This window comes from Lathamus discolor, chromosome 10 (assembly GCF_037157495.1).
Source record: "Lathamus discolor isolate bLatDis1 chromosome 10, bLatDis1.hap1, whole genome shotgun sequence".
NCBI lineage: Eukaryota > Metazoa > Chordata > Aves > Psittaciformes > Psittacidae > Lathamus > Lathamus discolor.
Window position 1 is genome coordinate 20,236,392 of NC_088893.1, and position 12,386 is coordinate 20,248,777.

General features: G+C 51.2%; 1 protein-coding gene across 2 annotated transcripts in view; it reads left to right on the plus strand.

Moving 5' to 3' along the window:
* ARHGAP26 (Rho GTPase activating protein 26) overlaps positions 1–12,386 on the plus strand; it is a 117,267-nt gene that overhangs the window by 101,066 nt on the left and 3,815 nt on the right. Inside the window, exons 21-22 of one of the 2 annotated variants that reach the window (XM_065690774.1) lie at positions 8,637–8,747; positions 11,104–11,195. In XM_065690774.1, the coding sequence (XP_065546846.1) occupies positions 8,637–8,747; positions 11,104–11,195 (203 nt within the window). Of the gene's footprint in view, positions 1–3,955; positions 6,175–8,636; positions 8,748–11,103; positions 11,196–12,386 lie in introns of those variants that run through there. The other variant, XM_065690775.1, reaches the window with a different exon arrangement.

Sequence of the window (12,386 nt, forward strand, 5' to 3'; positions counted from 1 at the left end):
CTCTGAGGAGCAGGGGGAAGGCTTATCCCCTCTTTAAGCAGAGCTGGGATGCCCATCCTTCTGCACTGTGGTGGTGGTGGTGGGTGCAGGAGCTTCAGCAGCTTCCTGCCTTCCGTGTGCTCATAGGAAGCAATCGTGTTCACATCAGCTTCAAGGCAAAGAGGTCTCTATATGACAAAGCAGTGCTGAGAGCCTCAGCTGTTCGCTGAAGAGGATGGGGAGCTGGGAATCTTCCAGCCCAGGCTGGTTTGTCCCCCAGCAGCTGCTTCTTCAAATAATGACACTACCTAATCACCTCTTTCCAATACATCATAGAATCATGGAATGGTTTGGTTGGAAGGGACCTTAAAGCCACCACTGCTTGAGCAGGATCTTCACAGTGTGTCATTAGTGGGAAGGGAGAAAAGCTGACGTTTTCAGCTTGATTGCGTGCAGAGGAATGGAGTAGGTAAACTGGAAGGGTTGTCGTGCTCCCACCTCCCACTGGGCTGCACTGGGAGGAGATGTGCGACGGGAGGAGGAGGATTCTGCTGCTGAGAGTTGACAAGGCAAAAGTGTTATTACAAAGTTTGAGTTTTCAAGTGGAGAAAACATGAAGAAAGAAAGAGCAGAACAAACCAGAACTGTTGATAAATGGCATCGTTTCGGTGTCGTAGTCTCTGGAGTTTTGAGTGACATGTTCTGATCAGCTCTGAACTGATGTTTGCAGAGGACTTGAGGAACGAGGCAGCACAAGAACTGACACAGAAGGAAATCAGGCAAATCAAGTGAATGCAGATGATGATGGTGCGGTGACTTTACGCACCCATTCTTCTCAAATCATTTTTACAGGCCACAATAATCCCCATTGTTTTTTCCAACGCGTACGCCCTCGGTGGGCAGGTGTTTGTTCTTCACACTCCATGGAGGATATTGGCACAGTGCGAAAACAAGAGCCTGAGCTTGAGGTGCTGATGGAGGCTTAAAGAAGCTGCCTTTGTGTTTTGTTGGGATTTGCGCTGGGAATGGTTCTTCTATCGAATTATGCGAGGAAGATTTCTTAGCCAGGAGTCAATTTGTTACGGTCTGGAGTAGCTTTTCTGACCATTTGCAGAAATTCCGGACAAAGCTGGTGCTGAGCTGCGGGTCCTGCAGAGCCCCGGGCACCAAGGCCATCCTCATGACGTGTTGCTCAGCTTTCCTGCAGCTCCAATGCCCCGTTGCCATCCCAAATGGCAGGTTTGAGCTGCTCGTGGCTGGCAAACCTGTGTCAGCAGCGAGGCAGGGCTGCTCTGTGCACAGGGTGTATTTAGCTCAAATATCTGATCCTACCGAACACCCCCCGGCTGGTCTGGGAGCTGTGAGCCCACAGGGACTTCAATTTCCTTCATTTTCCAGGAATCCCATATGGTTGCTGGGGTGGCAGATGGGAGAGTTTTCTTTTCTGGGGGATGTAAGACAGCAATGGATTGACTGCCAGGGGAAAATGAGATTTCTGAAGGGCTGTTGAGTTCTCCATAATTGCGAATACAACTCGCTGGTGACTAATGCCCCCAGACTTGCAGAATTACTTCATGTATTAGAAGCGGTGGCGCGATGGAAAAGATGTGACTAAGATGCTGGCTCCTGATTTACCAACACTTCCCTCCTAAACTGCTGTTTGGCTTCCTACTGGCACATTACAACTTCGCTATTAATAATTAAGAGCTTTAACACAGTTTGAAAGCATTGGTTCAACATAAAACCTGCCAGCTTGATTTCCAGTCTGCTGAGAGCCTTTTGAGCAGGGAAGAAGCCGGGGGGGCTTAGTAATGGAGCAGAAGATACAGCTGCTGAGCAGATGGAGTGAGGCAGAACACACTGTGTCCAGGCTGGGTGCTGTGGAGAACACAAAGACACGTTAGCATGGACCTGTGGTTGCCTCTGTTCCATTGTCCTGCCCCATCTCTTCCTGTCTGTCCCACTCCCAGTGCTGGTACGATGTTGCTGTAGGAGCAGTGGGTGGTGGGTGGGTAACTTGGTAGTGATGCTGTGCGTTCTGTGTGATAAATGAGTTATGTGACTGATAATGAAACACTGTTCCATATTGAGATGGCACCATGCTCCCATCGCCTGGATCTGACCTCTGGGGAGCGCAGTGACTGGCCGGTTGCGCTGACATCCACACCAATCCAAGCTTCCTTCCTGCAGTGCCTCCAGCGCTTACTCATGCTGAAAATGCATCCATTGCTGATTCTCTGCTTATTCACTCAGCCTTTCTCCAGCATTAACATCAGCCTCTAAGCTTCCTACACCAAACCAGCAGTGTCATTACATCCCTTTGAAACATCAAGCATCATCTGCCTGCATTTGGAAATGGAAATGTTTATTAAGAGGGACAACAAAAAACTCCAGCTGTCCTTTCCCAAGGTCAGAGCTCTTCCCAGTCTTGCTTTTACTCTAGTGGGAAAGCTTTTAGATGGTTTATGAAATTACTAAAGCAGGGAAGTATTTCTACGCATGGGAAATATGCCAAGCAGCAAAGTGACAAGACAAACCAAAGTGCTGGGTGTCTTCAAGATTACAAAGAGGGACACGTCCATGTTATTGAAAAGAAGATGCTGTAATCTGTGCTCATGGAGTCAGAGGAACTAGTAAATGGAGACGTGGGGAAAGTCCACGCTACAGGAGCTGAAATTTTTGGATCTGTTTGTCAAGTGATGTTGACTGCAGTGCATTTTGGCTGCTCATTTCCCAAAGCATGTTGTTGTTTTCCACCTGAATGGTTATGCAGTAAGATAACACCCAAGAGAATGACAGTGGAGGGAGTTTAACATCATTGTCATGCATTTAAAGTACCAAACAGAGGAAGACTCCTGCCAGTCTGAAGCCCTGTGAGCTAATGGTTGTGTAGAGGGTTGTGCGTGGTGCCATCACTAACCCGCAGCTCAGCCAGAGCCTGGGGGTTGCTTGCTTGAGCCCATCCATCTGCGTGTCCAGCATTGCATGAACTTCATGAGCTTCTCAGCCCAAGGCTGCTCCCATTTCGTTTAGGCAACAGAGCCATGTCCACTGGTGAGCTGCAATCTTCTTGTTTTAGCAGTTTTAAGTGTCCTAGCATTAAATAATATTGTAATTGGGTGTTTTTTTTCTGGTTACCTCTGAGAAGAGCCTTATGTTCTGCAGCTTTGTTTTATAGGAACAGAGCAGGAGGGAAAGGGCTGGGGGGTTCCTGATGTATTTTAATGCAGTCAGGGATCGATAATGTCAGAATGGGAATATTGTTATTTATTCTTGAGGTGATGTCAGGAAAGGGCTTTAATTCACGAGCAGCCTGTGCCCGTTCATGGTCGTTAGATGTTCTGGGTCAGAAATAACCCCGAGTTCCACAAAAACAAACACCAAGTTGTAAACATTTTTGAAGTGGAGCTGATGTCCTCTTGGCCAGAAGAACAAAGCAGCAGAAGTTGTCTAGAAACCCTGCTGAGAAAAACTCTTCAGACCTGTAAATGCCCGGAGGACTTGGGCTGTGTAAAGAAAGTGCCAGAGGCAGATTGCAGAGAGAGGGGAATTGAGAAGAGGTGGGTTATGAGAAGGGATTAGAAAAGAGGTTGTTTAGCCACAGCAGCTGGGAAGGAGACTGGAGTCTGGAACAGGAGTTAAATGCACTGATTTGCTGGAGGAGCCAAAGGGGCAGGCGGGAGGTGAAGGTGTGGGTGCCCCATGGGCTGAGCGCTGCGACACGACGTCCTCCTGCACCCTGCCCGGGCAGTTCACAGGATGCTGCAGGTCACACATGGACCCACAGGAAAGGCGAGAGCCTCGGGATGTGTTGGGCTATGGACTTGTGGAGTTCCCTCTGCTGCTTCCGCTGGGAAGAAGGCCATACCCACCCTGGAAGAGTCTAATTTTAGCCACTTCTCTGCTTCCTGCTGCTGGTATTTTCGGTTCTTAGCATTTTTTTTCTCTGTTTTGTTTCCCACTGTGCACCCAACAGGAAGAGCCCCTCACAAAGTCCTCCCGAGTAAGAAGAAGGAAAAAAAAGAGGACATTTGCTTCCTGCAGGCAGAACTGAGAGCAGGCAGCAGCCAACACTTCCCCAAAGCCCGTCACCACCTCTGCTTTTTCCACGAGAAACAGAAAAGAAATTGGATCCTGCAAGAAAACCATTTTCCAAAATGCAGAGACCTCAGCATAGTCTGTTCACTCCATGCACTGACTTCTCCAGGCAGACAGGACTCAGGGCTTGCAGTCCATAAGCTCAGAAGAGTGATGCTCAGGCAGTATCTTGGGAATAAATACCTATATTTCATGGAAGGACCACTGTGTGCATCACAGCCCATGGTCCGCAGGGGCTGGGAGGGCCACCAGAAACATCCACGTGTTCTTGAGGAAATGTGCTGGAAGGACCTGCAGAGCAGGACCGTGAGGCTGAACAGGGGTAGCTTGGTCATCATAGAACCATGGTCCTCTCTTCTGTGAGCAACCTGATAGAAACAGGATGGTCCTCATACCCAAAAATCCACGTGCTGCCATTAGTATTTCTCTCAGTTGTTTTGGTGGGCACAGAGAGTGTTTCTTTGCCACCAAGAATCCAAAAAACCCCAAACCTTGCTCCAAATTATGGGTAGCTTCTTACATGGAGGCTGGCTTGAGTGCTGGTTCTTGCTGTAAGGCTTTGTTACTGCATCCTTGCAGAAATAACCCTCTGGATGGTATTGATGGCATTAGCACTGTAGTTAGCGCAGCGGGCTGCAGTTGGTGGGGCGATGACAGAGCCAACTTTAGGAACAGCGAGAGCTGCATTCTTTTAAACTGATTTCATCTCAAAAAGTGCGTTGGGAATTTCTGCTCCTGGAGCCCTGTGTGGCTGGATGTTCCTCCCGTTGGGCAGCGTGAGGGTTGGGATCCGTAGCAGTGCTTGGTGGTGGCCATCCCATGCTGCAGGCTCACCAGTGAGATGTCCCATAGGGGCAGTGGGAGCTGTGGCAGGGGGGCTGGTGGGTGTTGGTGGCTGCTCTCAAGGGGCCAACCCCAACCGTTTTTCAGCCACCAGCTCATGGCCCCCTTCAAGTCCCACCTTGGCCAAGCTCCTCTTTGAGAAGGGCATTGCTGTGCCATTTGGTTTGCTCTCTCCTACCCCAGTGTGGGGTCTTGTGGTCCCTTGGAGACTGCTGCCCACTGGGTTTGTAACCAGGGACAAGATGGGCTGATGGCTGGAGGTGTCTCAGCTGTCCTAGGATCATCCTGCCCTGCAGACGGCTCAGTGGACAGGAACCTTGCTGAAGCCAAGAGCTGGAGGACCAAGGTTTGCTTCCCAAGGTAACTCTCCTTGCCTACAGAAAACCCATGCGTGGAGCAGGTAATGTGCATTTGATGAGGAGCTTTTTGAGATCGCCAGGGTGCAGGAGTCTACGTGAACAGTGGAAGGCAATGGTAAGATGGAAGGCGCTCCTCGCAGGTCCTCTGCCTTTCAAGTGGTACACCCATGCATTCATATTCTATTTGCCATGTCAACATGCACTGTCTTGGAGGCTCTCTGTAGTAGCTTAGCTGTCTAGAGCCAGAGCACATCATTGCATACAGTTATTACAACCAACAGGCTTTGGCTTCCAAATTACCAGCCCCTCTTGCAGTACTAACAGTGAAGGAAATGTCCTAGTTCCTGCTGCCCAGAGAGCGCTCTCCATGTCTTCACCTGCATCTACCATGTGCTCTCCATTAGAGGGCAGAAGCATGCTTACACAGAGATAAAAGAATCCCAAATTACCTGCCCTGTAGCTCAGGGGAGGTGGGACATCACCAGGAATGGCCAGACAACTACACCCGCTAGAAACGAAAAGAAGCAAGAACTGGTGCTTGAAGGGTTAATTTCTGTGACTTGGGCTGACTTGATGGCCTTTGTAGCACCTCCTTCTGTTTAAAGTTGGAAATAGATTTAATACATGGCGAGCACCAACCTGTCACAGATTTGTTAAAGACTAAATAAGACGGTAATTACTCATTTTTCAAAGGACTGACAATTCTGATGGTAGAAAAATGCCCCAAAGATTGTTTTTAAATAGTGACAATCATTAGGAGAGCATTTTGAGGATGTTAATCGTCTTCCTGTGAACATTCCTGTTTGACAGCCCTCCTGTGCCAGCTGCGCTGCACTGCTGTATCTCATTTCTATATGCATGTAATCCTCTGTTGTAATAAAGGTATTGCCCGTAATTACAAGGGGAAAGCATTAGTTTCTGTTGGATGCAGTGGCACAGCAGAAGCCAAGAGTTTGGCCTTAAGCAGATACAGACCTCGGGGTGGTTCAAACCAACAATTTAACCTTCTTTGGTGTCCTCTGGGTGCCCTTGCTGTGGTGATATTTATGACATGGACACGCTCTCCGCAGAAGTTGGACCACATCCACAGACCTAGCCTTTCAGGTTTGAGTTGTCACCAGCAGGGAATGCCAGGGATTGCTGGCTGCCAGGGCTATGAAGGACACACAGGAACCGCTTGGGAAGTGCTGGCACTGGCGGAAGATCCGGATACCCAGAGATGAGCCTGGTGCAGGCTGTTGTCAGGGCATTGGTTGCACAGATGCATGAGCTGGAGGGGAGCTGCTGTGCCAAGAGTGACATTTTAGTTCTCAGGTGCTAAATTGTAACTCGGAGAATTGGGAAAAAGCATAAAATTCCAGATTAATCATAAATATTTTCTGGGGACATTCTTGGGTGTTGGGGGAGGTCGGTGCTTGGGAATAACTGAGGTTTTGCATCAGCTTGAAAGGGAAGAAAAATGTTTATTCTATTCTCTTCTCTGTTAGTATTTACTAACTGTTTGTTCTAACTGTAGGGACAGGCCAAGGGGAACGGCTTTAACCTGCCTGAGGGGAGACTGAGCTGAGCTCTTAGGCAGAAGCTCTTCCCTGTGAGGGTGCTGAGGCGCTGGCACAGGGTGCCCAGAGAAGCTGTGGCTGCCCCATCCCTGGCAGTGCTCAAGGCCAGGTTGGACACAGGGGCTTGGAGCAAGCTGCTCCATTGGAAGGTTTAAGGTGGACCCAGATGGTCTTCAAGGTCCCCTTCAACCCAACCAATGTGCTACTCATTGATTCTGTGAATTTATTCTGGGCTTCAAGAGCAGAAGCCAGGGGCAGAAACAATGAACTTCTGTGGTTGTGATCTCAGAGGTGTTGAACGGGCATGCGTTAACTGTTAACCCGTTACCCTTCTTACAGAGACTTCATCTGTTATGAAAGGTTTCGGCATCCTGCTGTGTGTGCTGTGCCCCACTCTGGAGGGAGGGGGCTGCATCATCCCTTCTGGAGGTCGGGGCTTGTTTCCACTGGTCCAAGCCATGCTTCTTGGGAGGCTTCTCCTCGAATGCAAAGGAGGCTCCATCACTGCATGGCACAAGAGGGAATCTGTTTAACATCTGGGTTTGACACGGGTTAAAACAGACCCATGAAGTGCTGTTACTGCAGGGCTGAGGTTTACCTGCATGCTCTGGAGCTCCCCTTTCCCCGCATCCCTTCTCCCTCCCTTGGGATCCCCCAGCTCCTGGATGAGGATGGGGATGAGGATGGCCCAGGGATTGCCTGTGGGGTGGCACTCTATCCCCACCGCATCACAGCCCTGTGGGGTCAGAGGTACCATTCCTCTGCCAAGAATTAAAACATAATCATGATGCTCTTTGTTTTCACAGAGGCGTTTTCAATGTGGAGAGGTTTTTCTGGTGCTTTATCAGGGATGGAGTTTACAGTTGGAGTTACACAGGGAATACAAATGAGTTGCTAAGCATGGAAATGGTAGAAGATGAATCAGCCACAAATTGGTATTTTAGTACAAGAACTGCTTTTTGGTGAACCTGAGAATGACCTGGATCGAATGGTTTTGGAGGAACCAAACACTTTTGCATTTACTAGTTCAGTAACTTGATTCTATGTCAATTGATAGCCATAGCTTACAAGTGAGGAATCGGGAGCAAGTTGCATGAGGGGAAAAAGAGTTCTTCAATATAGAACATGGAAACCAAATCAGTGATGAGCACGGTGGGAGCCCTGGAGCACTGGTTACCTCATTGTCATAACCAGCCCGTGGGGTCCCAGCACAGCCCCTGGTGCTGCAGAAACCTTGTGGGGTGCTATGGGCTGGAGATTTGCTCCTGGTTGTTGCCTTCAGAGAGGTGATAACATGGAAACACCAGCCCTGGCCGGCTCCATCCTGTAGATAAGGAGCTTCCAGTCCCCAGGACCCGTGTGGTCCGACATGGGAACAGGCTGTTGGGGCTGGGAACCGTGGAGCAGGGTCCAGCCTCTGACACAAGTGATGTGCGGAAGGGGGATGGAGGCTGCTGGCAGGAGCAGTAACGTCCAGAAATACCAGCAGCTATTTCTGGCAGCGCTGGGGGGAGTCACACAAGGCAGGTAAGTGCGTGGGCTGCACGCGGGGTGTGGGGCTCACTGAATGGGGTGATGGAGCAGGGGTTAATTGGAAGATCCGGCTCTTGTTGTCCAGAGAAATGCAGATCTGGCCTTGAAACATTTCCCAAGGTCTTGGCACTTCATTTCGTAGCTGTGTCTCATGCCCTGAATATTCCCAAGGCACTCGCTATCGTTGGATGTCGTCTGACTGTCTCTCGGTTGCTGTTTGTTTCTGTGGTGGCATGTTGATAAGGTATCTGGTTATGTCTTGCAGCCCTCAGAATCCAAGCCCAACGTCACCCCTCTCACCGTCCTGGCCCATGTTCTCTGCGCCATCAAGTCCTATGCCCACCTCCTCTACGTCCAGCGACTCATCCCCCATCAGGTCTGTTGCAGAATTCGCTTTGCTTTTTGTTGCTTTTGCTATTTTCTGTTTGATTTACTTGGTTCCCCCACTTCACTTCCCTTCTCCCTTTGCATCCTGCTCAAACCTCCCCTGTGCAGCTCTCTGCACTAAGCAAGAAAGGAGCTTTCCAACATCTCCCACCCCAGGAGGGACCTTCTGAGCACCCTGCAGGTGCCCACTGGCCCTGTGGGTGATGCTCGGTGTCAAGGGTGGTTTCTGTGGGTTTCCTCAGACATTTCAGGTCCTGTGGTTTGCTGTACTCCTCTCTGCACAGGTAGGATGTGTAATGTGTAACCTTAGTGAAACGTGGTAATGTCTCGTTTTCTGGCCACTTCCTTTTCTTATCTGGAATCTAAGGAAGGTAAAGAACATGTGAGCGCACCACAGGCAGTGTTTGAGACCTGCACTGTGGGTACCAGGGATGCTTGCGGGGGAAGCCGGGGCAGCATCCCCTCTGCTCTGTGTGCAGTGTGGGATGGGATGTCCATCCTCCGAGCCCATCCTGGCACAGAGGAGCAGGAGGCCGATGTGGTCCCCAGCAGAACGTGGCTCCCAGCCTTTAGCAGGCGCAGGCGGCTCTGATCCCTGCTCCTGGGGAGACGTGTCAGACCTGTTTGTTCGTGACAGGCACAGAGCAAGCTCTTCCCCCGCACCCACAACACACAGATGCTGCCTGTGCAGCGCTGCCTGCTCGGCTGGGTTATTCATTTGCGCTGTGTGTGTCTGCAAAGGCTGACAGCAGCGCGATGCCACCGAGCAGCCTTCCTCTGGGGGAGAGGCTCGTCATCCCCGAAACTGCACAGGGGCAGATGGGTGAAGCTCCTGAGTGCTTTGCTGGCCTTGTGCCATGCTTGGAGGCACAAACCTAATGTGAGCGATCGCTGGGGTCCAGCATTTCAGTCCCTGATGACTGCAGGGCTCATGGGTCCCGTCGCAGCCAATGGGCAAGGGGCAGCCTGCAGGGGTGCTGGGCTGCAGAGATCATTTTTTGGGGAGGAAAACAACAGCTTCAGTGATTCAAGGTCAGCCAGAAAATACCTTTTGTTTCCCACCTGGCAGTCGCCTCCAGCTCTGCACAAGCGGTGCCTCCCGGCACTGAAGGACCCTCTCTGGAGCAGGACGAGTGTTTGCCCATCCTGGCTTTTAAGTGTTTGGCAGCTGCTTGTGTCAGGCAGCTGGAATCCGGAGAGGAGAGCCCTGTGCTTCGGGGTCTTCACAGCAAAACCAAACCCATGCCAGCTTCCCTGGGCTGTGGTTTCGATGAGAACTGCTTTTGCTATGAGGTGAAAGAGTGACGCCTCCCTCGGCTCGCTCAGGGAGGATTCTGAATACGCTCAAGTGCTTGGGAAGGTAAAAACTGGTGAAAACACTGATAGGGGAATGGTGACGCCTGGTCCCTACCGCAACAGCTCTGGGGCTCTTCCATCACTTCCCTTGGCTCTGCCATAGCTCAGCTGTACCCTGCTGCAGAGCTGGATGCAGCTGCTGGGCTGCTGGGCAGGCTCCCAGCATTGCCTGGTGCTATCCCAGCTTTGCACCAGCCTTCCTGGTACCCAAACCTGGGAAGGACGGGTGGGAGGCTCCAGCAGCAGGGGCCCCCTCTGCGTGCCTGCGCTTTGCTGCCGGGTCCTGAGGTCCTTCATCTTCTCTGTGTGTCTGCCAGCGATCTGCTCCATTTCTGGCTCTCCCTGCTCTCGTTCACTCCTCCGCAGCGTGGGCACGCTGACGCTTCCCCACTAAAATCTAATGGGTCTTAAATCTTTTTTATCTTCAGGTACGGTCTCTAAGGAAGCGCCGCAAATCCTTCCCAGGCCTCCTTGCTTTTCTGTCTTGAAATACACTTCCCCAGGGCTGATTCTTCCTCACGAAACCCTCGTTGTGGCTGCAGCTGCACTGGCAGTGATGGCTTTGGCAGCCAGCGGGGCTGGTGGGCTCCTGCTGCCGCCTTTGCTCTGTGCTGGCCCGCGGACTGGGTATGGCCCTTTGGAGACTTCCAGAACCTTCCCAGCTCTTGGGAAGCTCCTGGAGCCAGCCTCAGTGCTGCTGGCTCTGTGGGCACCGGAGCTGGGCTGTGGTCCTGCTCAGCTCACACTGGCGTTTGCGGTGCAGTGAAACACGGTGCTGGGGGCTCATCCCCAGGAGCCTTCAGCCTCCTCTGGTGTCTTCCTCCCTCTTCCCCTGACCAGTGTAACCGTGGACCCTGGTGGAGCAGTAGAGATCCTTGGACCCCTCTTCAACACGCGCCGCTCACGTGAACCCCTCCATTGCAGCGGGGAGGGGATGCTGTTGCCTGCGAGCAGTGGGGTTGGTACCAATGCGTGTTCTCTCTTTGCAGCTCGCCGCTGCGGAAAGCCCGAGCTCTGTACGCCTGCAAAGCAGAACATGACTCAGAGCTCTCCTTCACGGCGGGCACCGTGTTTGACAACGGTGAGTCCCTGACCCGGGTGCCTGTGGGAGCGAGGGGAGATGGGCTCGTTTCTCAGGCTGCAGTTCCCGGTGTTGGAAAAGCAGGATCACAAGAGCTGTGCCCGGTGCTGTAGGAGCCAGGCTTGCCCTGGGCCTGGTGCTGGGCTTCCCCGGGGCAGGAAGATCTCGTTCCATGTAACGTTCATGGGAGATGCTACAGGGCCAGTAAAACAGCAAAACAAATGAGGCTACGGAGCAGGACACTTGCTGTTACTTGTTTTAGCACAGAGTTTTGCAAGTTACTGGAGGTTTTCTTCCCATGACCCAGGGAAGGATTTGGGCTCTCAGTTCATGGGTTTCCTTTCAGTCCCCTATTTAAGGACTGTTCTGTTTCCATCTCTAGAAATCCTGTGAAAGAAGAAAGCAGAAATACTTGAAACCCAATTAAATCTGAGCTGTACCTGGCTTTACTTTACTGACAACAGCAGATCATCCAGGAGTCTTTAGGATCTGTTGAAAACTGCCTTTTCAAGAATCTGATGTATTATGTAAGGGAAATAAATCCTAAGGGAAACGTCTGAAATAGGAGGGATGAGTGGGTGGGATTCTCCTCCCCCCCAGAGTAGAGCACAGGGGATCACTACAGCAGAGATGTCCCCTGTGCCACCTCCAGCCTGGGTCAGTGGGTCCTGCTCCATGTCCCACTCATCACCCTGCCCATGCCAATGGTGTCGGGGCTGCTGCCCAATGCTCCTCGTGTCTGTGCTGGGCTGTGACCACACGTCCCACCAGGATCCAGACCCTGGATTTAAATGTAAGGGGGAAACTGGTGAGCATTGACGGACACCGGTGTTTGCCATATACAGAGCCATTCCCCAGTCTTCTGGGTAGGAGAGATTAGTTTCCAAGTATCAGCACCAGAAATACTCTATGCAGTTGCCATAATGTTTCATGCAGGAGAGAGATAGAAAAGTAATGTGTGCTTTTTAACTCTGGATCCTGGGAGCTGGAATAGGTGGGCTAGTCAGCTTTCTGGAGATGATGTTAATGAACATGGACTGCCTGTTTCCTGCATCAAGGGAAAGAGACTGCACCCCGTGGAATGAAGCAGCTCTGGTTTAGATATAATCCCAATGTAAAGAAAAGACTTTTTACTACTTTCCAAGCAGTTCTTGGCTTTTATATGTTAAGCATTGTCATTCGGGAAACTGC